Source organism: Rhinolophus ferrumequinum, chromosome 25 (assembly GCF_004115265.2).
Source record: "Rhinolophus ferrumequinum isolate MPI-CBG mRhiFer1 chromosome 25, mRhiFer1_v1.p, whole genome shotgun sequence".
Lineage (NCBI taxonomy): Eukaryota > Metazoa > Chordata > Mammalia > Chiroptera > Rhinolophidae > Rhinolophus > Rhinolophus ferrumequinum.
The window spans coordinates 6,697,360-6,723,574 of NC_046308.1; the positions used below are offsets into that span (position 1 = coordinate 6,697,360).

General features: G+C 50.7%; 1 protein-coding gene across 3 annotated transcripts in view; it reads left to right on the forward strand.

Annotated features, from left to right (window-relative positions):
• The window catches only part of CUX2 (cut like homeobox 2), a 233,195-nt gene that overhangs the window by 184,633 nt on the left and 22,347 nt on the right, over positions 1-26,215 (forward strand). The window contains exons 5-14 of one of the 3 annotated variants that reach the window (XM_033098369.1): positions 9,611-9,745; positions 13,023-13,146; positions 14,998-15,074; positions 15,913-15,979; positions 17,244-17,292; positions 21,019-21,123; positions 24,648-24,839; positions 24,939-24,997; positions 25,501-25,549; positions 25,622-25,742. In XM_033098369.1, the coding sequence (XP_032954260.1) occupies positions 9,611-9,745; positions 13,023-13,146; positions 14,998-15,074; positions 15,913-15,979; positions 17,244-17,292; positions 21,019-21,123; positions 24,648-24,839; positions 24,939-24,997; positions 25,501-25,549; positions 25,622-25,742 (978 nt within the window). The remainder of the gene's footprint in view (positions 1-9,610; positions 9,746-13,022; positions 13,147-14,997; positions 15,075-15,912; positions 15,980-17,243; positions 17,293-21,018; positions 21,124-24,647; positions 24,840-24,938; positions 24,998-25,500; positions 25,550-25,621; positions 25,743-26,215) is intronic. The other 2 variants (XM_033098370.1, XM_033098371.1) reach the window with 2 other exon arrangements.

A 26,215-nucleotide genomic window follows, 5' to 3' on the forward strand; every position in this document is an offset into this window, starting at 1 on the left:
AAGCGTTGGATTTCACAAGGTTCTGTCAGTTGTTTAGGGGGTGTGGGGAGCAGTTTAGACAACAGGGTCCCTGAGTCAGTCTGTGGAATAGGAAAAGGCTTTCTGATAGTTAGGGTTTTTAAATTTTTCTCCCCAAATTATAAAAGTTGCGTAGGCACACTGTCAAATTCAGAAAAATAGAAAGAACAAGGGAAAACTACCTACAAGAAAAGCAGTGGGAACATTTTGGGTTTCTTTCTTTCTGATCTTTTCCCCACGTACTTTTTCAAAACAGTCATTCATTCTACGTGTACCATTTTGCATCCTTCCTCCTTTCCCCCAACGCGAGCATCTGTAATTCCCCGTGTGATTTAAAATCCTGAGTAACTTTGGCTCATGGTGTGTAACACTCTTGCGGAGCTGTGTTGTAACGCCGTTTCCAACACTGGGCACTGAGAGTGCTCAGAAATGTACAACACACTGGTCTTGTGCTGTAGTGCTCAGGAAGAGGGAGAAAAGTGGGAAGAAAAATATGTTGTAGCCATGTATGGACCATAAACTCAGGCTCAGTGGTCAGAAAGAATGCGAATTTTATTTTTTTTTAATTTATTTTGCACTCCTTCATTTATTACTTACAATGAATGTCTTTTTGTATGTTATGAACCACTCATATTTATTCCTTTGTGAATCACCCATTCGTGTACGCTTAGGCCATTTTTCTACCAGAGAGATCTTTCTTACTGATTTGTAGATGTTGTCTACTAGGGAGATTAACCTTCGTCCTGGTAAAATGTTTCGTACTTTTCCCCCTGGTTTGCCTTTTGTTTCTTAACTTTGTTCACAATATCTTATATATGGTATGTAGCAGACGTTCAAAAAATGTTTGCGGGAAGTAGGGAATTTTATTAAATCTTTACTTTATGACTTCTGGATTTCATGTCATATTTTACAAGCCTCTTCTCACCTCAAGGTTATAGTGTTTGTAGTACTTTTGTGATCTTAATTTTTAAAAATTGGAATCTGTGAACCATCTGAAATACACTTTAGTGAAAGTAGTGAGAGGAGGTTAAGAATTGAGCTTTGTGTTGATCCCAAATGACTAGTTCTACCGCCATCTAGTGGACACGCCACCTTCACAGACAGAGGAAATAAGGATTTCAGTATAATAAATATACTGAGAAATCATTGTCTCTGCCTGTCCTCACCTCCCTTTCTTTCTCCCCTCATATGCCTCTGCTCAGTTGGTCCTGTAGGGGCCCGGGGAACACCGAAGGGTAACATAAAAGAGTATTTAGCTCATAAAAAAGAAAAAAACTTAGTGATGGCAGATTTTCCCAAAGATGATAGAGAACTTTAGAAGGCTTGTCCCCCCATTTCCTGCCACACCCTTGCCCGTGCCATTTCCTCTGCCAGGAATGTCCTTTCCCCAAGGCTGCCTGTCTGAATTTTACTATTCCTGGTAGATAAGGGTTGGAGGAGGATTAAATCAAAGCATCCAGCATGCTGGTATCCAGTAGGCGCTCATTAAGCTGCCATTCCCTTTCAGAAGAGAGGACAGGCATTTCAGCTATGGCTTTTTGTCAGCTCAATTTCTGAGCACCTACTATGTGCTGTGAGTCCTGTGGACAACCAGAACACACAGCAGAAAAAGGGCTCCAAGGAGGCCTAGCTGGAGGAGGAGCCTCAGAAAGGGCAGCCTTTGAATTGGATTTTAAAGCATGAGCTGCCATCCTTGTGGGACTGTTCTGGGGTGTTTCCTATGGTGGGCAGCATGGTCAATCCCTTCCAGAAACAAGTTCACTGATACGCAGAGCACCCTAGGAGGTAGGTGCTGCCATCCTGCCCCACTGTACAGCTAAGGAAATGCAGGCTCAGAGAGGTTAAGCCACTTACCGAAGGTCACACAGCAGAGAGATACTGTTTACCAGGCACTCTACTCAACACCAGCGGCACAATACTGAGTAAAACAGATGCTGTTCCTGCCCACCCAGAACTTTCTGTGCAGCTCAGTATATGGGAACTTTATTTTTATTAGAGTGAACATGGGTTCAAGTCTGAGCTCTGCTTCTCCCTGGCTGAGTGACCTTGAATTACTGTCTCTACCTCTGTGAGCCTCTGCTTCCTCTTCTGGAAAAGCACACTTACCTCCTGGTACCTCTGGGAGGATAAAACGAGGTAAAGAGTGTAAAGTCCTTAGCTGAGTGTCTGGCACATAGTAAATGCTCAGTAAACAGTGGCTGCCATGGTTATTGTTGGTGTTATTATTCCCATCACCACCCAGTGCCAAGAAGGAGGACCCTCTCCAGCCCTTCTGTCCATGCTTAAGCCAGGAAAACCCTGCCCCCTGCTAAGCAGCTGTCCCTGGCAATGGAGGGAAGTAAGAGAGGATGGACATATCGCTCACAGCTGTGTGTAAAGACCCTGCACCCCATCTGCTGTCGAAAAATTAAGATTAAAGGATCAAAGTAATTCTCACTGCTGCCATGGGTAGCCTCAGCCTCCCACCCACACAGGCACCCGGAGCCAGGGCCCAGATGGGAGAAGGCTTCTGTCTCAAAGTATTTTGGAGGGGTGCATGCATACTTCTGCATATATGTGTTTCTAAGCAGCCTCTCGGACAGCCTTTGCGGCTCCAGCTTTCCTAAAAAAGCTCTGAATGCCACTTTCTTTCAGATGGACACAGTGGGAGGAATGAGACAGCTTCTCCTAGATTCCCAGTCTCCCCCACTAACCCCCTTAGACACTTTTTGAAAAACACCAACAGCATCAGCTAGTGGTGGAAGATGGAATAGACGATCTCATCCGGCAGTGCCTTGGGAAAGCCTGGTGTGGTATGAAAACGTTATAAATCCAATGGCCACATTCTCTAGGGGGTTAGATCCAATGGAACCAAAATGAATTCGTCGTTTTATTAAGCAGTTAATGCATAAAGAGCAGGTTGGTGCCTGTAGGGAAAGGCTTCGTCCTCCCTGCACGCCTGCCAGGACCTGCCGCTTCCGATGGTTCACATTTGGTCTTCCATGTCTGCCAACGTGTTCAGTTAATCCAAGGGACATGTTGTAGTCAAACACTTCTGATTTGGGGTCCCATGTTTGTGGCGCTTTTATTCAGGCAGGATCTCTGGTCATTTGATTCCCGCTGCCACTGCCCTCGTCTGTGTATCAACTGTCTGTATGTTGCAGAAGTGAAGTGGGGGTCTCAGCTAAAAGGTTTCCGGTGGAAGTGCTGAGCCTGGCAGAAAGCTGGACTCCCTGGCTCCAGACGTGGAGTTGTAGGCTTGTCCTGTCACTTGTCCTGACACCGGGATATGAGGCTTGCCAGACACCAGAGGGGCACACGTGTCGCTTTGGAGACTGGGGACTCAGTGGGACCCAGCACTTCCCCAAGTGGGGTCACCTGACATAGGGAGCAGCCTCGGTGTACCTGGCACAACACTGAAACTTTGAACAGATTGTGTGCCAGGTATCACCTTTCTGCTTCCTTCTAGATGATGTCTCAGTCGGGTTCGAGAGCGACGTAAACACCTATGAATTGCCTCTTTTAACCAAGGGAGAGCTGGCCTCAGGCTCCAGGTCTTGAGCAGGCAGTGGGGTCTAACTAGAATTTAATAACATCAGTTTTCTTGTTTAAATTTTTCTTTGTGTTTATTTTTATGGTTAAAACACCTTCTGTTTATGATAGGGGATCCCAATTATCTATTTACAATAGTGAAACAAAATACTCCTTTAAATATAATGAAGTTAAAAGACATTGAGCCACATAAGAACAAATGTCAAATTGATGATCTTTTGGCGACAGGTGGATGCAGCACAAGTTGTGATGCGAGTACACCAGTGTCTGGCATTTGGACCACACTGGGTTTGAATCCAGCTCTTCCTTTTTCTAGCGTGGTGACCTGGGTCAAGTGGCTTCCCTTTGCTGGGCCTCTGGAAAATGGGGTTGGATGATAGCCATCTCTCACGTGGTTGTTTTGATGGTTAAATGAGATATAAATATGTGCAAAGTATACTAACATATGTGACAGGGGGGTGAAGAAATATCAAGTTCCTGGAGCTTTTGGTTCAAGATATGGGGTAGGAGGCCCTCATCTGCCCCATGCCCCAAGGCTTGTGGGTGTGGGTGCCCCCTCTGCTCCAGGTTGGATGGGTGCTGGAGTTTGGGGGACGAAAGCCAGAAACTAGTGTTTGGAGGGCCAGGGCCTGCTCTGAACCTAACCACCACCCTTGGCAGCGGCACCCAGACCAGCCCTAATCCAGCCCAGAATGACTGGTGTCCTTGTACAAAGAGGAGAGAGACACTCACAGAGAGAAGGCCATGTGACGACAGGCAGATGGAGGTGATGCCACTACAAGCCAAAGATTGCCAAGGAATGCCAAGGGTTGCCAGCAACACCAGAAGCTAGGAGAGAGGCTAGAACAGATGGAGAGAGCATGGCTCCGCCAACACCTTGACTTTGGACGTCTAGCTTCCAGAGCATAGTGTATTCGTTTTCTGCGGCTGCCATACCAAGTTACCACACACCGGGTGGTTTAAAACAACAGAAATTCATGTTGTCAGTTCTAGAGGCCAGAAACCCAAAATCAAGGTGTTGGCAGAGCTGGTTCCTTCTGGAGGTGCTGATGGAGAATCTGCTCCAATCTGATGCTCCGAGAGGTGAAAGAGTAGTCACGTGTTGATGTGGGTTCTCTGGAAGCAGATAGACGCCAAGATAGCATGAGATGTGCAAGAGATTTATTGGGAGGGAGGGGTGCCTGTGGAGGATAAAGGAGAGAGAGACGAGGAGGCAGGGAGAGCCTTCAGGTGGCCATGCTGGTCTGACACTTGGGAAGGGAGAGGGGGAGGGAGGACAGGTTGGTGGGAGGAGACTCAGACAGCAGTGCAGCTCTGAGAAAAAAGCAGGGTGTAGTGGTCTGCTCCAGCTGCAGACGCAGGAGGGGGCTGCTTAAACAACAGAGTGTTTCTCCCAGTTCTGAAAACTGGGGGTCCAAGATCAAGGTATCAGCAGGGTTGGTTTCTGGTGGGAGCTCTCTTCCTGGCTTGCAGGCGGCTGCCTTCTTGCTGTGTCCTCACATAGCCTTTCCTCAGTGTGAGGAGAGAGAGAGCTCTGGTGTGTCTTCCTCTTCTAAGGACACCCATCTTATCATATTAGGACCCCATCCTTAGGACCTCATTTAACCCTAATTACCTCCTTAAGATTTCATCTCCAAATGCAGTCACATCAGGGGTAAGGGCATCAAACATATGGATTCACAGGGACACAATTCAGTCCATACATGGGGGACTCAGCGTGCTCCTGGAACCACTGCACAACTGTGTGTACCAGGTCCTCTTGTTATGCCCATTTTACTGATGGGGAAACTGAGGCTCAGGTAGCCTAAGTGACTTTCCCTGAAAGTGTCATAGCCAGTGCCCCACCCCCTTTATCTGAGGGTGGCTTTGGGCATTTGGAGGATTCACAACGTTTGCACCTCTTGTGCCAAGTTCCACAGTGAAGGTGTTTAATAATCACCCCTCCTGAGCATCTTGGCTCTAAGGGATAGACCCAGGGCCAAAAGTGCTCGCATCAGTAGGACCCCACCCTTATCTCATGACGTCTAATGTTGATTGTGTGACTGGGATATGCTTGTTATAGGAATTTAAACGGGGAGCCCAGAGAGGTCCGTTGCTTTGTCCAAGGTAACACAGCAACTGGCAGCAAGGCCAAGAACAGAGCCCTCAGTCTCGTGCTCCTGGCCTAATAGTAAGAAATTACCGAAGGTCACACAGCAGAGAGATACTGTTTACCAGGCACTCTACTCAACACCAGCGGCACTTCCTCAAGGCAGCATGGCCCATAGCGAAGTCACCTGGCTTCAACTCGCACCTCTGCCACTTCTGAGCTAGGTGACCTTGGGCTCATGGCATGTCGTCTGGGCCTTCATTTCCTTGTCTGGAAAATGGAGATGGCAGCATCTACCTTACACGGCCTCACCTTGGGAAAGTGACTCAGTTTCCCCATCTTTAAGTTGGGGACACAACAGCACTACCTCACAGTGGTGCTTTGGTGAAGATTGAATGAATTGTAAAACATTTTAAAGTACTTTGGCAGTTGGGATTCGTCATAGCCTGACTTCGGCTGAGTCATCTGAATCCCCCCTCCACTTTCTCCTTTAAATTGGGGAGCCAGGAGGCAGTAGAGTGTGGGAAGAACAGGCCCAAGGGCCATTTCAGCCCTGCCACCAGCTCGCTGGCAGACTTTAGGGAAGTCACCAGACCCCACTTTTCCCAATCTGTGCACTAGGGTGGGGGCTGTTGCACAAATTAACCTTATAGGACCCTCCCTGGTGTGACCTTATAAGCTGGAGTCTTTGGGTCCCAGAGTGGCGCTCAAAGCAGAATTATTGGATTCTGGATCTCCTGGGGACCGATGAGAATGTATGAGGCCGTACCTGTCCCGAGACTCCACGGAGGTCACCGTGCAGACAGCCGGTACCCAGAATGCTACAGACCAGGAATGCTGTCTCCTCTCACCAGTCAGCACTCAGCAAGCCTTACTGTGTACCTAGTACTGTGCACATTTCTATACACGTTCTCTTACCCAGTCCTCCCAACCACGCTCTACACACGTGGCCCCATTTTATGGATGAGAAAATGGAGGTTCCAAGAGGTTAATCAACTGTCCAAAGGCCCTTAAATCATACTGCCTCCCTCAGGATCTTCTTTAATCTTCCAGTAATAGTTTCTGGGAAGTAGGAACTGTTATGTTTTTCTCACTTTAAGTGGGGAAACTGAAGCTCAAGGCCCCAAGGTATTTGAAGTCCACAGCTGGACTTCAGATTCTGTGAATGTAACCACCGTGTTCTACCTGTACCAGCAAATGAAGGTGAAAAGACAGAGCCTTGGAACCCGCTGAACCTGTACTGAGTACCTATCCAACCCTACTCCTCGAGCCTCTGCAGGGGCCACCTGAGGTCACCTTGAAGGCAGCGTGGAGTGACCCGCAGGGCTGTGGGACAAAACGAAACGTCAGTCCCTGAGCCCGGGAATGGGGTCAATGACATCCTTTATCACCCGAGTGTAATCTTTTGGCTTGGGCAGGCTGATGGCCAGCCAGCTGGGCCTTCTCCACCTCCCTGGAGCCAGAGAAAGCCCTGTGTGGCCCTCTGTGGCCCGCTCGGAGCTGCGCTCCCCCACCCCCTGTGTTTATCTAACTTCCCTGACCCCAGACAATGCTCGTCACCCTTTCTCCCTTTCTCAAAAACCAGGACACAATAGGAAGCGTTTTCTTGAACTTATTAAAAAATCCAGACTTGTAAATTAATTTGTTCGTGTTGTACAAAGGCAGTGCAGATGGACCCATTAGCATGCACACAACAAATAATTATAGATGAATTTTTAGCTGGCCTGCCTAATACGCTTGCTGGGTTAATTATGTCAATGTATAATTACATCAGCCCGGGGAGACATAATGGCATACCCCACTGAGCAGGCCCTGCCTAATGACGGGGCGTGGGGGGAGTGCTGATGGAGGAAAGACGGTGGCCTTCCCACACACCTGCTTACCTCAGCACCAACGCCCGTTGTCCGAGCCTCCCCCACCTAAACAAACAGGCGGAGGAGAGGGATAAAAGGCAGAGGCAACCTTGTTCCAGCCAGACCTGAAGGCCGTGTACAGGCTCTACCCCATTTCTACCATCAGCAGATATTTATTGGGTTGGACTGTGTGCCAAATTTCATTCATCCGTAAGGGGTCCAGTGAGAGCCAAAACATGTGCAGTCCCAGCCCTGTGGAGCGGGGTTGCAGTTCAGTGTGTGTTAATTCGGTGGGCCTGCAAATCAGTGAAAATTATGAATAGAGTGAGTGCTGTGAAGGATTGGTGCAGGCAGCCGAGAGAGCTCATATCAGAGGACTGACTGGTCAGGGAAGGCTTCCGGGAAGAAGTAGCATTTGAGTTGAAAGGCTAGAGTAAGCGCTAACTAGCCGGAAGGGGAAGGGGAAAACAGGGTGTTCTGGCAGAGGCCCCTGCCTGCGCAAAGTTTCTGGGGTGGGAACGTGCATTTGAGGGACTTAGAGGAGAAGACCTGTGTGACTTGGAATGCAGAAAGGCAGGAATAGCAAGGGCTTCCAGTTGTTTCGAGTGCCAGGCGCCATGTTGAGCACTTAGCCTGAATCCTCATCACAGCCCCACGAGGCTGGTACTTTTATGGTGAGGCACAGAGAGTGAGTCTTTTGCCAAGGTCACACAGCAATCCCGAGAAGCAAGTAAAGATTAGGCCAAGACCCAGGGATCGGACTCCAGTGTCCCCAGTCTTAATCTTTCTGCCCCCCAGCAGACAGCAGTGGCCAAACGGACACTGGCAGACCCTGGTGGAGGAATCAGGAAGAGGCAGGGCTCCAGTGCATTTAAAAGGACTGTGGACCAGACCCAGGAAGGCCCCTTGGTCTGGAGTGAGGAGGCCCGAGCTTTCCTGGGCCCCCATGAACACACCAGCCCATGGTCACTGAGGTTGAAATGTCCACATCACTGGGACAGGAAGCCTTTGTGGCATCAAAGAAAGAGACCCAGACTCAAATCTCACCTCTACTCTTCAGCAGGTCACCTGGCTTCTCTGAGCCTCAGTTTCTTCATCTGTGAAAATGAGTTGGGCCCAAGCCACCCTCCAGGGGATGCTGGGATCATTCTGGGAGCCCATTCCCATAGATGGGCTTTGTAACCCGAAAGATGCCACCCCGACCTCTGGCATTATCCAGGTGTTCTTATTACCTGCCCTAGGTAGGAAATTGGGCAAAGCCACCTGCAAGAAGAGGTGCTGGATTCTAGATCTAAAGGAGGAGGAAGTGTTCACTAGATGACGGTGAAGAGGGAACAGAATTCCAGGCCGAATGGCCTACACGTGCCTTACTTTTTAGCTGTTGGGAAATGGGGAGGTGAGCATTTCCATAAAAGCCAATATTTAATCAGCCCCACGTGTCACAAATAACGGTATGTTGATCCAGGTCCACTAAGAGACACCCCAAGGATTATATGTGCGAGGATGCTATTGGGAAAAGGCAGGCAAAGGAAAATGGGGAGGGAGCTGGGAGAGACAGTGGACTGGGTGGAAGCATCCAGAACACATACAGCCTAAGGAAGCACTGGGCGAGGCCATTGGCGAGTCCTCCACCCTCAGAGCAGTCCCATGTCCCCAGGAGCAAGTCTGTCTCCATCTTCGCTGACTGCAGGCCTTGTCTGCAAAGGCCTGTGAGAAGGCTGGCCTCGGACTGATGGATTTCAGAGCAGGAGCCTTGCTCGGGGACGTTTCCTGTAGTTGAAGGCATGCAAGACACAATCTCGTGGCCGCCACAGATGGCATCATAGACTCTGGAAAATACAATTATTGTGACAGTTATTGTTATTACTATTCCCAGCTGGGCAGAGCACCCATGCCCATGGGAAGGGCACACACTCCCTTGGGCAGGTGCCTGGAGAAGGCTGCTCCTGCATGAAACAGCCCATGCTGTACCCCTAAGCCATCATGGCAACTCCAGGCAGCTCTTGTGAATGGTCCCCCCACCCTTACTCCCTGTGGAGGGAGCCAGCAGGCCCCATGGCCTCAGTCGGGGTGTCCCCAGCCGTCATAGCCCCCCACCCTTGTCCTCCTCTCTGTACAGACCCCGTGCCTGTGTTTGAGGCAGCGCGCAGCCTAGACGACAGACTGCAGCCCCCCAGCTTCGACCCCAGCGGGCAGCCACGGCGAGACCTCCACACTTCGTGGAAGAGGCACCCCGAGCTCCTCGGTCCCAAAGGTACTGATGAGGCCTTTGTGGGACAAACATAATAAACAGTGATCTGTGGATCTTTGGCAGCCAAACCCTGGACAGTGATGGAGGTGGGGGGCTGGGACATGGGGAGCTTGACTTTATCATTTGAGATGTAGGATGAGTTAAGGTAACTTCTGCTGAAACAGACCAATCCCAAATCCCAGAGGCTTAATATATTTGAAGGAAGGAGAATTGCAGGGGATGCTCCACGCAGTCACTCAGGGACCCAGGCTGTGGTGGTCCTGCCATTTTCAACACATGACATCCAGAATGAGAGTGAATATTGACAGCCTGCCAATAGGCAGAGAAAATACGAGTATGTGGAGGGTGACGCCACAGTTTATGCAGCCCAGGCCTGGAAGTGACATACACGTCACTTCCAGCCACATCCCATTGTCCAAAACTCAGTCATGTGGCCACACCACGCTGCAAAGGAAGCTGGGAAATGTAGTCTGATTGTGTGCCCAGGAGGAGGGGGAAGCAGGATATGGAGAACACAGCATTGTCTCAGCCCCAGGTAAGACAAGTCAAGGGACGGTTGGTTGGCTCAGTTGGTTAGAGCACAGTGCTCATAACACCAAGGTCACGGGTTCGATTCCCACATGGGCCAGTGAGCTGCGCCCTCCACAACTAGATTGAAGGACAACGACTTGGAGCTAATGGGCCCTGGAGAAACACACTGTTCCCCAATATTCCCCAATAAACATTAAAAAAAAGAAAAAGACAAGTCGAGAAACAAGCAGAGCTAAAAATGATTAGGTATACACATATTGTGATTAAAAATGCTAAAAAGCAAGAGAATGATGAACAAAATTCAGCATGGTGGTTACCTCTGGTAGGTGAAGTTGGAGGTTGCCATAGCAGGGGAGAAAATATACACGTGAAAGCCATTGGTGACCATCTAATTCCTCTGTATTCATTGAGTTGCGACCCAGGCACTGTCATAGGCACTGGGGACAGAGCCAGGAATGATACAAAAATCCCTGCCCTCATGGCATTGACCTTCTAGAGGGAGAGGTTGGTTTTCAACCAATAAATTAGTAAAAATATATAGGATTTCAGGTGGTGAGAAAGGCTTTGGGAAGAAATTAAGCTGTGAAGAAGGGAAAAGGCAGGTATAGGGACACTTGTCTAAGGAATAAATGAGTAGGGTTTGCCTCAGAGATCTGCAAGATTACCGTTTTCCTATAAAGGGCCAGAGAGTAAATCTTTCAGGATTTGCAGGCCACACAATTTCTGTCGCAACTACTCAACTCTGTGAAAGCAGCTATAGAAAATATGTATGTGAATGTGTGTGGCTGTATTCCAATAAAACTTTATGTACAAAACAGGTGGTGGGCCAGATTGGGCCTGTCAGGAAGATAAAATGGGCTGAGGACTGTCAAATGAAAGCGTGACACAAGGTTGCTTCTCAGGAAATGTCCGCCCTCTCACCATCCCCATTTCACAGCTTCCCTGCATGTTCCTCCATTTTCCTAGTGAATACCTATTGTGTCCCTGGCCGTGGGCAGGGTCTTCTGGGGAAGACTTACGGTGATTAAAATACTTTGCCAACTCTGTTCCTGTTCCCAGAAGGCCCTTCCAGCCGTCCTCCCTGACAAGCCAGCACTGGGCAGTTCTTTCAGCCGTAGCTCATACGCGTATGTCAGCACCTCTGAGGTTCCCCCGCAAATGTCATTCATTCCTTTGAGGTTCCTCTGGAGCTTGAACTTCCCTCTGTAAGAATAATAGCTGTTGTGGAAACTGCCTCTTGAAAGCGTTTACTCTGTGTCATGTGCCTTTCACACAGCATCCCACTGTCTCCCGGATCAACCTGTGGTGTTACTGACCCCATTTTACAGATGGGGAAACTGAGGCAGCAGCTGGCCAAGTGGGGATTCAGACCAAGGGCTCTTGACCTCAGCCCTGGGCTGCATTTCTCCTTGAGGACACTTGTCACTCTACATCATGGTGGTCAAACCTTGTCTTTTTGTTCACTGCCACGGCCTCAGCACCTAGAAGATTCCATGTGTGTGTGTGTGTGTGTGTGTGTGTGTGTGTGAATGAGCCAGGCCCTGACCACTCTGTCAGCCCCTCGAGGGGCTTACTCTGCAAACCACCCTCCTATGCCTTACAGTAGGAGCTTAACAACCAAGGCAAAACTTAACTGAGTCACCAGGGCCTCAGGTCAGGAGCCCGGACTTTGGAATTCTTGAGCCTCCCATCCTTGACGGCTGGTCCCTGAGCACCTTGTCCCCCCATAACAAATTCAGTGCCAAAGACACACACGGATCCTTAGGAGTGAGCTACCACGAGGCCTGCCAAAGTGGACCTGACGTGGGCCCTGCGCCAGGGCACCTGCAGTGAGGCGGGCGGCAGCTGAGCCTCTGAGTGTGTGCCATCAACTGTGGGTGGTTCCTCAGTAAGTTAAGTGACCCAGCACGTCTGCTCGTAGGTGTATACCCCAAAGAACTGAAAACAGGTGCTCAGACAAAAACGTGTGCACCAGAGCTTAGTAGCAACACTAGTCACAGTGGCCAGCTGGTGGGCACAATCCAAATGTCCGTCAACAGATGCATGGAGAAGCACAATGTCGCCTCGCCATGAAATGGAATATTACTCAGCCGTAAAAAAGAATGAAGGTCTGCGACGTGCTGCAACCGAATGGACCTTGAAAACATAATGATAAGTGAGAGAAGCCAGTCACAAGAGGACATGTGTTACGATTCCATTTATATGAAATGTCCAGAATACGCAAATCCACAGAGACAGGATGCAGACTGGTGGTTGCCAGGGGCTGGGGGAGGGGAGAATTGGAGTGACTGCTTAATGGGAACAGGTTTTCTTTTGGGGTGGTGACAGTGTTCTGGAATTAGCGATAATGGTTGCACTATACTGTGTCACTGAATTGTACACTTTAAAATGGTGAATTTTATGTTACGTATAGTTTGCCACAACTTTTAAAAAAGAAGGCCAAGGAGGCAGGAACAGGTCTGAGGGCAAAGGAAACCTGTGGGCGTGCTGTCAGGCTGGCGCAATGGGAACTTGACTTTCACGCGCACACACACACACACACACACACGCCGTGGCTGCAGCCCAGCTGACCTCCGTGACAGTAGGTCCTGACAGCTGTGCTCTCTCCAACGCTGCGTTTGGGCCATTGATTCTTCTCACAGCATGATTCTTCTCGCAGCACTTTCCATCGATCGGGGTTGCAGAAAGCAGCTCTGGCTGTCACACCGCTCTCAGCAATGGGTGTTTTTCCCTCTTTTTCTTCCTCCAGAGCAGAGAGAGGGGACGTCTCCAGCAGGGCTCACGCTGACCGAGGGGAGCCGCCTCCCAGGCATTCCCAGCAAAGCCCTCCTGACAGAAACTTTGCTGCAAAGAAATGAGGCAGAGAAACAGAAGTGAGTGGGGAAAGGGTTGGGGCGCTCCTGCTGCCCTACCTGGCTGGGCGGTGAGACCAGGAAAGTCACCCCTGCTCTGGACAACTGGGGAATCCAAATGTAGGTTGACAATGAAGACACAGGCCTGGGTTCAAGCCCCACCTCAACAGCTCAGGGGCCAGCGCTGAGAAGGTTATGCCATCTCTCTGGACCTGTTTCCCCATCTGGAAAATGGGTCTAGTGCAGTTCATTAGTGAGGGTCCTCTAGAGACATTGAACCAGTAGGATTTTCTAAAATTAATTAAGAGACATATTTCCAGGACTTAAATTACACGATTGGGGCTTGCAGGTCTGAATTGGTTGATCCAGCCAGCAAGCTGGAAACTGTCAGGAGGAGTCAATGCTGCAATCTCGAGGCAGAATTTCTTGTTCCTCAGTTTTGTTCTTCAGATCTTCGACTGATTGGATGAGGCCCACCCACGTGGTTGAGAATATCCTCCTTTCCTTAACATCAGTTGATCGTAGGTGTCAGCCACATCTATAGGATGCTTCACAGCAACACCTAAATTAGCGTGTGATGGTAACTGGGTACCATAGCCTATCCAAGTAACATAACACTGACCGTCACAGGTGGTGTGAACTCCTACTCTTCCATAAGAGTGAAATGAGATGGCACCCATACATGCTGAGCTCGGCGCTCACACAGAGCAGCGTGGGTCAGTAAATGGTTGCCCTTGTAGTTGGTGCAGTGATAATAGTATCTGGATTCTTGGAGCATTTCTAGGACAGTTTTATGGTGGTTATTAGATTTATCCTTTTATTTACTAATTTATTATTCATTCCACATAATTATGGAGCCACCTGCTATGCCAGGCACAATTACAGGGACATAGCAGTGAATCAAATAACTCTCTGCCCTCCTACTTTACTTCAGAGTTTAAGGAAGACACAAATGAATGAGATAAATAACATAGATAACATAGATAACATAGATGGTATGTTAGATGAAGGTAAGGGTTGTGAGGGAAAATATAGCAGGGGAGGGGCAGAATGAGATGAAGTGCTGAAGTTTTAAATGGAATGTAGGGAGAGGCCTCACTGAGGTGAGCAAAGCCCTAAAGAAGTGAGGGAGTGAGCTTTGCAGGTATATAGGGGAAGAGTGTTACAGGCAGAGAGAACAGCTGGTGCAAAGGCACTGAGGCGGGACCATGCCTGGTGTACTGGAACAGCAAGGAGGCAAGTGTGGCTAGAATGGAGTGAGTGAGGGGGGTCAGGATGTGAGTTCAGAGGTAAAGTGGGGCTCCTTTCGTAGAGTCTCTGAGCCAGAAAATGTCAGCCCAAGTTTCGCTTCACCCCTCCCTCAGTCCAGCTAGGGCCCCTTTCTCTGCTGAGATGCTTGCTTCACACCTGATCTAGGCCCTAGTGGGCTGGCTGGGCATCCCAAACTCTTTCCCCCAAGAGGGGAAAAAATGCCTCCTGGGGACAGTAATAGTAACTAACAATACTGAGGGAGCACTAGGTGCTGTGTAACACCCTGGGCATGCTTCACAACACCACTGAGGCAGATCCCATCAGAAACCCCATTTTACAGATGAGGAAACTGAGGCCCAGAGAGGCAAGGTCGCTGGCTGCTGTAAGCCTCCCCTGAAAATGCTGCCAGAAACTGAACTGAGCCAGACATAATGGGGATCACACGTCAGCAAAACAGCCAAGTGCCTGAATGTCCGTGTTTAAGGACATGTGTTGTGGGTAAGACAGAGGTGCAGATTAGAGGGAGTGGGCAAGAGGCTAGGAAACCAGGATGGGTCCCAGGTAGGGCCCGCCCACACAGACATGAGCAGAGCTGGCATGAGCAGGCCCGTCTCTCCTCAGGGGCCTTCAGGAAGTCCAGATCACATTGGCAGCCAGACTGGGGGAGGCAGAGGAGAAGATCAAGGTTCTCCATTCAGGTATGTATGTGGCACGTGGCCCCGGCCCTGTCAGACAAGGAATGGGAAAGGCCACTCTGTTCAGTGACACGATGAGCACAGGCCCAGGAAAGCAAGAAGGCAGTTTGAAAAGAGGGAGGAAAGACCTATGTTACCCAGCAGGGGTCTGAGCCCCACTCCCTGGAGGCCATACTATTGTGGAGAGAGGGTCTAAGATAGAATTAAATGGGGGGTGGGCTCAAATGCAGGGACTTCAACGGCCCAGCACACAACCAAGCCGGTCGGATTAGGGAAGGCAGTAGAGACGGGTGGGGTCTGGAGCAAAATGGAGAACCCGGCCCTTGTATAAATAGGTAGCCACTGCTCAGCCCCAGCTAGGCACTGCCCAGTGTGGTCAACCCCTTCGCTTTTCTTAGAGAAATCAGAAATCTGGAATTTTATGAGAAATCCTTCATTTATTATAACATGCATGTATCTGTTAATGTTGTTAGGTCCAGACCTCGGGGTGGGTGAGCACATGGAGAGATGGCCCCACCCAGGTCCTGGAGTAACCTAAGGATGTTGGGAGCCTCACCCTCCAGATCATGGGACAGACAGCACCCCCCACTTGCCTGAGTCCCCTGAGATTCAAACTCATAGATGAGGCCTTCTCATCTGCCCTCCCCACCCCGGCCACTTTACATGCCTCCCTCCAGCTTGAAGCCCTCTAGAGGCAAGAAACTCACTACCTGCTGCCAGTTCTAACGAAGAGAAAGTTCTTCCCTCACTACCCTAGGCCTCCTCCTGCCTTCCAGCGCTGCAGGAGTGGGTTCCACCTCCATGGGGTGGGGGACCTCACCCGGCTCTTTACTTTTTCCAGCGTTGAAGGCCACACAGACAGAGCTGCTGGAGCTGCGTCGGAAATACGATCAGGAGGCAGCATCCAAGTAAGTGCATGCCCTGCTGAGGTATGCCTCCCCCCTCTGACCCCCCAGACATGCCTCTTCCCCCTGACCTCCCCAGACATGCCTCCTCCCTCTGACCCTCTCAGATATGCCTGCATTTTCTGACCCCTCTGCTTGAAGCACCCATTTCGTTAAACCCCCTCTGCTTACCACCCCCAGAGGCACACAGCTGTTCACTGGTCAGTGGCTGTGCCATCATGTACTATCGACGATAAATGATATGCTCGGTTGCAGGCTGAGCGGGGTCGACAGGGCAAGGACCTCTGCCTCAGCCCAGCCTCCTAGAGCTGTCCCTCCCTCCCTACTCCAGTCCAGCCCTCGGAGACAAGTGTCATTCACTTAAATTACTCTGGGCTCAATGTTTCCTCAGAATGTAAGACATCACTTACTCCACAGACACTTATTTAGCACCTACTATTTTACTCAGTGCTGTGCTGGGTCGCTGGAGGAAATGTTAGAACATGGTGCTAACAGATACTGGCGATGTACAGTGATAAGTTCATTCATTCACAGACACTGAGCCCAGGACTTTTCTGGGCACATGGTAAATGCTCTGAAGGGAAGACCCGGGAGCAGCAAGAGAGAATAACAGGGAGGGGTGGGGCCTCTTATCCAGGGTAGTCAGGGAGGGCTTCCCTGAGGGGGTGACCACGTGAAGGTGCTCTGGGCAGTTGGAAGAGCTTTTGCAAAACAGGACCCAGAACATGCTTGAAGCATATGTGTGGCTTTTAGTCACCAAATGCTCATTCTCAGGCCCCCACCGCACTCCAGGCAGAGGGCAGCCGAGCTGGAGGAGGCCTGTTCTGACCCCCTAGGTGCTGGAGGGAGGAGGGCAGCAAAATAAACGAATGACTACCATGGGGGTAGTTGCGAGAGGCCTCCTAAGAGGACACTTAGGAGCTGGGTTTTAAAGCGCAGGGACCTGTTCTCTTGAGGAAGGTATTCCGGGCAGAAGGCAGAGCAGAGACAAAGGCTGGGCGGTACAGCTCTGCGGGCAGCGTCAGAGAGTGGACCCCTGGGAGAGAGGAGAGGCCAGGCTGCCGCTCAGGCCACGTTCCCATTTCCTCGCAGCCTGCGTTCTTTTCACCCCAGCCTGGTTTATCTCTAGAAGGAAGGGTGGAAGGCAGCCTCCTCAGCCCTCCACGGGGAGACCCCTGGGTTCAGGCAGGAGCTGGGGTGTCAGGACAGGTAGGGGCCCTGGGGGTGGCCAAAAGCCCTGCCTCAGGGCCTCGTCTTTCTGTCTCAGGGCAGATGAAGTCGGCCTGATCATGACCAACCTGGAGAAAGCTAATCAGGTGAGGAGACGTGTGCTGGGGGCTCATTCTGTCCGGGTTGGGGGTCTCGGGCCGGGCCAGGATGACAGGGCTAAGTTGAATCGGTGTTTATTGAACTATGTGCCATGCCGAGTGCTGGGACCAAGGGGTATGTGGGACCCCGTCCGTGAGCTCCCGGAGGAGGGGGGTGAGGGTATAGGCGGAACACTCAGAAATAGGACGACCCAGGCAGCAGTGGTCAGGGAAGGGACACCTGACCCACAATCAGGGGTCAGGGAAGACATCCTGAAGGGAGGGCTGTGGCTGAGACCTGACGAGTAAAGCAGGACTATAGAGGGATGGCATTCCAGGATGGGGGCAGCCTGGGCAAAGGCCACGGGGCAGTCTGCACAGCAGGCAGAAGGCCTGCTGGGGGAGGAGGGAGGCAGAGCAGTGACCAGTGATCCCAGCCCTGAGTACCCGTCCCCAGGCCAGGCTGGGTCCTGGGTCGCTCCCACCCAGACTGAGTGAGGAGCCAGGGGTGGTGATGAGGGAGAGCCCGGGGCTGTTTCTCTCCCTTCTTGCCCCATCTGGGGTCTCCTCCAGGCTCCTCACTTGATCCCAGCCACACCAGCCGAGCGCTGAGTGGACCCAACCTTCCCTGGGGCCCCATCTTCTAGTTCCAGACTGGGTCCTCACAAGCCCATTCTGAGTCTCAGTTTTCACGTTTATAAATGGGGTCCTTTATCCTGCCTTCCTCTGACTTCACATGTGTTGCCATCTGGGGGGCAAAGCAAAGCTGGGCCGGAAATGGAAAGGCAGTAAGGCGTAGCCGCGCAGGTCCAGTCTGTCCCACGTCTGTCCTGGCTCACGGCAGTGCCAGCAGCCAGGGACATGGACAGGAGGGGCCAGCATGTGGCAGGGCAAGTAGTCATTTCCCGGTGGGGGGGTGGCAGTGGGGGAGGGCCTCCTGGAGGAAGGCACTGCAGCTGTGTTCTGCAGCCCAGGCGCTGTTCTCTTAGGAAGGCATTCCAGGCAGCAGGCACAGCAGAGGCAGACGCCCAGAGGTGTGGCTTCGCAGGCACAAGGGGAGGGTGTCCCTCCTGCAGAGGAAACTTGGAAAAGAATAGCATTTTTAGGTTAAATTTTGAATATGTCATCCACTTACATACTAGTTCAAAACTCAAAGTACACACGAGCGTCCCAGGGAAACTCCTTCGCCCCCCCACCCCTCCCCCACCTCGGCCTCACAGTTATCAGTTCCCCGGGTCTCCTTCCAGAGCTCCATTCACGAGCCAATGAATATATCTATTTTACCCCTTTTTAAAGCAAGGATAATAGTATATTATACACACCCTCCTGAACCTTACCTTCTCCGCATTTTAAGAGCTTATGCCGTGTTCACATACAAAGCAGTTCCTTCTGCTCTGCAGCTGTGTCGTTTTGCACCATGTGACGGAAGCACCATCTAGCCCAGGGGATGGCACACTTTCTGTACAGGATCAGAGAGTAGATCATTTCAGCTCTGCGGGTCTCTGTCACAACTGTTCAGTTTTGCTACTGTCCAGGGAAAGCATAGGCCATATGGAGATGCGTGAGCATGGCTGTGTGCAGCAAAACTTCACTTACAAAAACAGGCAGGGGGTTGTAGTTTGCCGACCCCCCCCCCTTTTCCCACCCCCACCCTAGTCTCCTATTGATGAACATTGATGGTATTTCCTATCTTACCGTCATCATCAATACCGCAATGAAGACCATGGACAGATGTCACATCATACATACCTGAGCCACTGTGTCCGATAAATTCCCAGAAGTGGGATTACTGGGCAAAGGATCTGCGCGTTTATAATTTGGCAGATGTGGCCAAGCTGCCCTCTATGGGGTTGTACCAATTTACACTTCCTCCAGGAAGGCAGAGCGGGCCTGTTTCCCTGTAACCTCGCCAGTACCGGATGTCGTCAGACTTGTGGCTCTCTGCCAGTCAAACAGGCTTAAGGAAAGAGATCTTAGTTTAAATAGGAAGCATTTTTTAAATGTTTATTTTTTTCTGAGTATAAAACTAAAACCTGCTCCTTACAGAAAGTGTGGAGAACAAGATAAATGTCCTCACGTTAGGTTTTTAGTATCCTGCATGTGAACAAGAATATCCTGGAGCAGAGCAGATCGATGTTATTACTCACGTAGTAATAACCACACCAGGTTTCCCTAAATCTTACCCTGGGGTGATGAGGTGAGAACCAGATGTCATGCAATATGCACTAGACTTTGCACTGTAGGCGCGAGCCCCCCAAATATGAAAATAGGCAGTTTTATAGGAGAAGGACCTTGTGAGAGAGGGAGAGAAATTTATCTATCTACCTAGAGTCATGGTGAACAGAAGGGCAAGGATCCTGGGTTTTTAGCGTTTGGAATGTACATGCTTCTTTCCAGGGGAAGATAAGACTAGTATCTGTAAACCCAGCTTTCCAACCCAGGGGATATCTGTCTCCATGGGCTGGGTCTCACCACCACCCCTCCCCCACCTTTGACATGTAAGCACATACTTCAGGGAAGGTAGATCTCTCTGGAATTCTCACCAGCTCATCAGTCATAAATTGACTTCCAAAGCTTGTCTCTTAGCTCAAATCCCGTTTCAGTCAGATTTGCTCAGAAAGCCCTAACTGCAGAAACATAAAAATATTTTCTCTACAACCCCACATACCCCAAAACTTTCCCAGAACAAAACTGACTTGAACCATTTCTGAAACAAGGCAGGATACCAATAAATAAGCATCCATTTGAAAATAAATTCACTAAATGTGCCCGTGGGTGTGTAGGTCTCTGTGTGTACAGGGGGCATAGCATCTTGATTGCCAAGGTCATTGTGTAAGTTAAACATAATCTCTATGACCCGTGTCACTGGCTGAGGGTAAAAATAAAGCCGCAGCTCTTTTACTTTTCCAAGTAGTAGCTCAAGGTCCCATATATCCTGTTGATGTTATTGGCACATTTCTGTGTGTCAGGTACCAAGCTAAGATACCTAAGGAGTTGTGCTTTACCAAATCACTTACTTGAAAAACTATGAGATAGTTGCTTTTATAATCCCCACTTTACAGATGGGGAAACTGAAGCTGGGGAGATGAAATCTCTCACCCAACCAAGGTCACACACCCAGGAAGTTACAAAGTACCAATTTCTCTCCAAACCCACAAGGCTGCATTGTTAACATTTAGATGCTTCCTCCCAGGCGTTTTTCTCAGAAACGTTTAAAGAGTTAAGATGTCCCTGTAGACCCAATTCAGTAAACTGCTTCATTCTGATTTAGAAGTATTTCAACCCACCTCTGCAGTAGGTGTGTTTCATTTCCCCCATTTCACACAAAGAAAACTGAGACCCAGGGAGGGGAAGTGACTGGCCCAGGGGCCTGCAACAGCCTGTGGGCTGGGAAGCCACCTCAGCAGAGACCCCATCCAGGATGCACTCCACATCAGGTGGCATGGGAGCTGGGGACAAACTCTCCGTCTGACCAGACAAGCCTAACGTTTACTTGGTAGACAGAAGTGGCCTGACTGTGTGAAAACATGCCAGTCCCAACAAGACAGCATCTCCTTCCTTGCCCTAGTGGATCGGGAACCCCAGGAGAACCCAGAGCCAAGTCAAGGGTCCGGGACCCGAAAAGTGGGACCCCAGGCTCTCAGAGTCCAGCCCGTGCCTGAGACCGTGCAGGAGATGGTGCAGGGCCTGGGTGAGAGCACCTCTTAATCACACTCGCCCTGTTCTCCTCCCCAGCGAGCCGAGGCTGCCCAGCGGGAGGTGGAAAGTCTTCGGGAACAACTGGCCTCTGTCAACAGTTCCATCCGTCTGGCCTGCTGCTCCCCCCAGGGACCTAGTGGGGTAAGGATGGTGGGAGAGCCAGACGGAAAGTTTGGGAAAGGCCATGTTTGTGGCTATGAATATGTGGGTTGATCATGTGCATGTATGTGAAATTGTTCACATGGATGTGTGGGTCTCTGTGTGCCTTCAGTGGGTATAGCATCTTAATTGCCAAGGTCATTGTGTAGTTAAACATAATTACTACAGCTTACGAGGTTGTGATCAAAAAATACAGTGAATGCTGCTGCCGAGTGCCATCCCACAGCAAGGCAGGGACCTTCAATATGGGAAGTGGCGTATTGAACCTGACAGTGTGTGACAAGTTTCAACTTGTTCAGGACAGGCAGTCAGGTGTGAGCTACGGTTGAGAAAAGGTGTGTCTTAAAGTGTGCCGTAAATCATGGATCACGAACAAAGCATTAACATGAAAAGGTCAAACGATTTCATCCTCCTTCATGACAACACTCCGTGTCACATATCACTTCTAGTACAGCGATTTCTGTCAAATAAAAACATTACGGTGTGTCCTCATCCACCTTATTCACTGAATCTGGTACCATGTGACTTTTTGCTCTTCCCCAAAGTCAAAATGACCATGAAATGTAAATGTTTTGAATCAATTCAGGACATCGAGGCAGCCTCGACAGCACAACTAAAGACACTCACAAAAGAGGCCTTCCAGAACTGCTTCAGAAAGTGGCAAGAACAATGGGATAAGTGTGTTCGAAGCGAGAGGAAGTATTTTGAGGGGGATTAATGGCGATGTGTCTTTTACTGTAATAATTTTTTTTTAATTTAAACATTCACCGTATTTTTTGATCACACCCCATACTACCCCAGCTAAAGGTAAAAATACAGCTACAGCTCTTACCTTTTCAAGTTCCAGCTATCCTGATTAACTGGAAGTCCAGGATCTTCTTTTGAAGGTCCCCTTACCCGGAATTGTCCAAGAATGCCAGTAACCTGCTGAGGCCAAAGGGATCTTCCTATTGCCAGATACCACGCCCCCACCGCCCCCAAGACGTGGTGGAAGGGTAGGTTTGATCAGTAGAGAGAGAGCAGTGCAGTTTCGGTGGCTGCCACCAGGTGTCACTGTTGACTGCTGGTCTCGCACTGCTCGGTGAATGCAGGGAACTCTATGGGGACGCCCTGCTGGTTCTCAATTCCCTACCAGACCCAGACCAAAGTGGGGGCCACATACCAAGATCTGAGAGTAACACTCATATTGAGCCATTGGTTCCCATGTGGTTTCCCAACCAGCCGCGTGCTGCAAAGAGCCAGGCTTCAGTCATCCACCCTGAGGTTCCCGTTAAGCCTGGTTAGTCAGTGCATCTTTTTCTTTCCTTCTGGTTGGTGTCCCTTTGGGGTCCTGGGTCATTTCCTGCCAAGAAACCTTGGGGTCCTTATGTAAATTGATCCACCTACCCTCCAGATCTCTGCATACAAGACGTTAGATTCACGACTCCTTACATAATAACAGGTCTGCTCCAGGGTCTCCATCCATGAACCTGAAGTGGCCGGCATAATTTTCACCTCACCTGACACCCCGATACACAAGCCCGTGTGTCTATGTCTGTCTTTCTGTTTGAATATTGGAATGCGTCTCAATGAACATGTTACTGTGTATGTGTGTGTCTGTTTGTGACTATTGGGGAATGACTACATCTTTAATCTGCCTCAGTTTCCTTACCTGAGTGAGGTCTACATTATAGGGTGATTGAGAGGGTTACATGTGAAGTACCTAAAATGGTACTTGGCTCAGTCTATTTACCTCAGTAAATATTCAGTGCTATTATTATTATTATTATTATTATTAGTGTGGTTTTGGTGTGTCTGGGGTTTGGCCCACAAGAGCGTATGGCCTTTCTGAGCACATACATGTCTGCGTGGCTGGCGACGTGTCCATACGAGTGTGTCTCCTTGATGCCTGCGTCTGTCTCTCTGTGTGCCTGTCAGCATGAGTATGCAATGCAGGCAGGTACACGTGTCAGTATGCGCTGTCTCTGTAGGTGTGTCCATCTGTGTGTCCCAGGAGGCAGTGTGTATGTGCCCATGTGCCTGGATGTCTGCATGACACAGAGTGAACACAAGAGGCTGAGAGCGAGAGCTCCTGAGGATGCCTCGGAGAGAATTTGCCGATGGTTCTTAATTAACTCCCGTGGAACCCAGCAAATGCCTGTGCTAATCAGCCACAGGGAACTTGGCTGGTTTGGGGGGTGAGCTTTTCTGCTCACAACAGTGGCACTCGATGCTAATTAATTTAATGTGTTAATGGCATCCACTTCCTGTTTTAATTGGCATTTATCTCCTTGGAAGAATAGCCGAGGTTGGTGGTAGTGGGATTTTTGTTTTGTTTTCTTGTAATGCTTCTTAGGTTTGTTTGGAACTGAGTTCAAGGCCAGCCTGACTTCAGGTTCCCTCAAACACCAACCTCTTCACCTTCAGCCAGGACAAAGGACCATTTCCTAAAACCTAGAGAAGCCATGGGGCTTGAGTCTGGTAGCAAATGAGGAGGAGGAAGGAACCACCCCTAACGTGGCTGCAAGGTCTGGGGTCCCACCCTGTGTACCTCTTGTTGCCTGGAACGGAAACAGTCTGCTGGGGTAGGGCCTGCACCTGTTTTAGTAACCCAACCCGTTGTCTATGCCATTCCCGCCGAAGTATATGGTAATAAACAGAAGGGAAAGGGTGCATATCGTAAGTGTACAGCACACGGAATTTTCCAGAATGAACACATCCCATAACCAGTGTCTCAATCAAGTAGGACATTCCCAGCTCCCGAGAGGCCCCCTTGTGCCCCCATCCGGGTCCTACTCCCCAACGAGAGCCACTCGCCTGACCTCTCACAGCACAGAGGAGTTTTGCCTGTGTTTGTATCTGATCTTAATTGAATAACACTCAAACACACACACACACACACACACACACTTCGGTGTCCAGCTTCTTTTGTTCCATGCTGTGTTGGAGTAGCTGTAGATGATTCATTTTCATTGCTGTGTAGTATTCCGTTGTGCGAATGTACCACAGTCTGTCCACATTCTCTTATTGGTAAACATCTGGAGGGTTTCCAGCCTGTGGCTATTACAGATAGGGCTGCTGGAACGTTCGTCTTGGTGCCCATGTGCCTTGGTGCATGGGGGCCTGCCTTTCTCCTACATATATACCAACGAGTGGAAACAAATGCTTACCTGTAGAGGACTCTGGCAAGCAATTTGCCACACCATGGACATGTTCTTGAACTTCATCATGGGTTAGACACATCTCAAACAAGCCTTCCCTGCTCACTCCCCCTCCCTCCTGATCTACTTTCCGAAATACAGGGAAAGGCATCTGCGCTGGTCGGACCAGCCTGAGCAAAGGCTCGGAGGTGGGAAGAGGAAAGCCACGGCCTGTTGGAAGGGACTGAGGCACTCTGGGTAGTACAGCACCAGCGCCGTACCACGAATGGCTCTCCTGTTTCATTTGAGACTCAGGCCTGGGGGAGGCCAGCCCTGTGGCCCCTACCCCACGGCTGTCAGCCCCTCAAAGCCCCATTTTGTCCTCAGGATAAGGTGAACTTCACGCTGTGCTCGGGCCCACGGCTTGAGGCTGCTCTGGCCTCCAAGGACCGGGAGATCCTGCGGCTGCTGAAGGACATGCAGCATCTCCAGAACTCTCTGCAGGAGCTGGAGGAGACTTCCGCCAACCAGATTGCTGACCTGGAGCGGCAGCTCACGGCCAAGTCTGAGGCCATCGAGGCAGGCCCTGGGGGTGGCGGGGGGCAGCAGCAGATGGGGGGCAGGGCGTGCCGAGCAGAAGGACAGCTCCAGCCTAACTGTCTTTGTTTGCTCTTCTAGAAGCTGGAAGAGAAGCTCCAGGCGCAGTCTGACTATGAAGAAATTAAAACAGAACTGAGGTACTGTGCAGAGTGGGGCTCCACTGACCCCCAGGCCTCTTCCCCTGGCTGGGACAGCAAGCGCCCTTGCCAAAGTTCATCACCTTCCTCCCGCCCACCAGCCCCCACTTTGGGGTGCCCTCATCTCCCCTCCACGGGCACCTTGGGTGTCATGCTCAGTCCTTTGCCATCAAGAGCTGCCTGTAGGAAAACATGCGAGGCAGCCTTGTTGTCTGAGCTGTACTGGGGTAGTGGGGGAGCGGAGCAATGCATTGATCAGATGTGTGGGAGTCGGTTAGCACAGCGCCCCTCCGGTCAGCGCGGCGCCCCTCCCGGTAACATGGGAACCAGTTCCTAAGCGTGCTCCTTAAAGCCGTGATGACAGCAAGTCCGACACTGAGCCGTGTTCGGTGGGCGAGGGCAGCTCTTGATCAGGGAAGATGAGCCCGTGCTAGTGCCTCCCCAAGGCCTCTCCGCAAACCGGGGAACGTGGCTGGCCTCACACTCTCCGCTTTCTCCGGCAGCATCCTGAAAGCCATGAAGCTGGCCTCCAGCACCTGCAGCCTCCCCCAGGTGAGCGTCCCCTCCACGCTCCCCGCAGCGAAGGCCGCCCCTGAGAGCCTTCTGCCAGCCATGCCCTCTCAGCCCGGCTTCTTGTCTCCTCAGAGTGTGGCCAAGCCCGAGGACTCGCTGCTCATGGCAAAGGAGGCCTTCTTCCCCGCACAGAAATTCCTGCTGGAAAAGCCTGGTCTCTTGCCCAGCCCTGGTAGGGGAGGAGGTGTCCTGGGGGCTCAGGGGCCGGGTGCGGGCTGCCGTGGGTCTCTGGCCTTCTCCACATGGGCCCATGGACCACTGCCTTTCACACCGGCAGGAGAGAGGTGGAGAAAAGGGTGCACATTGATTAAGCACCTGCTGTATGCTTGGCGCTGAGCTGGGCACCATCCACGGCGAAGCCAGCTGGCAAGTGTCCCACAGGGTGACCACACACGTCCACACCCACACTTAAGAACACATAGCTTGCTCAGGCCCTCCTGAGGCCCTCAAAGGCTCCACTCACCCCCGAGCCTTCATGAGCAGTAGAACGAGGTCACAGGACAAGGAGGGCATTCACATGGCACCGCCACAGCAGACCGCTGGAGTGCCTCCAGACATTGCCCTCTCAAATTGCCTTCTCGGCCACTTGCCCCTACTCCCCACACAGTGGCTCCACGACCTTTCGGCCATGTGCCCCAGCCAAGA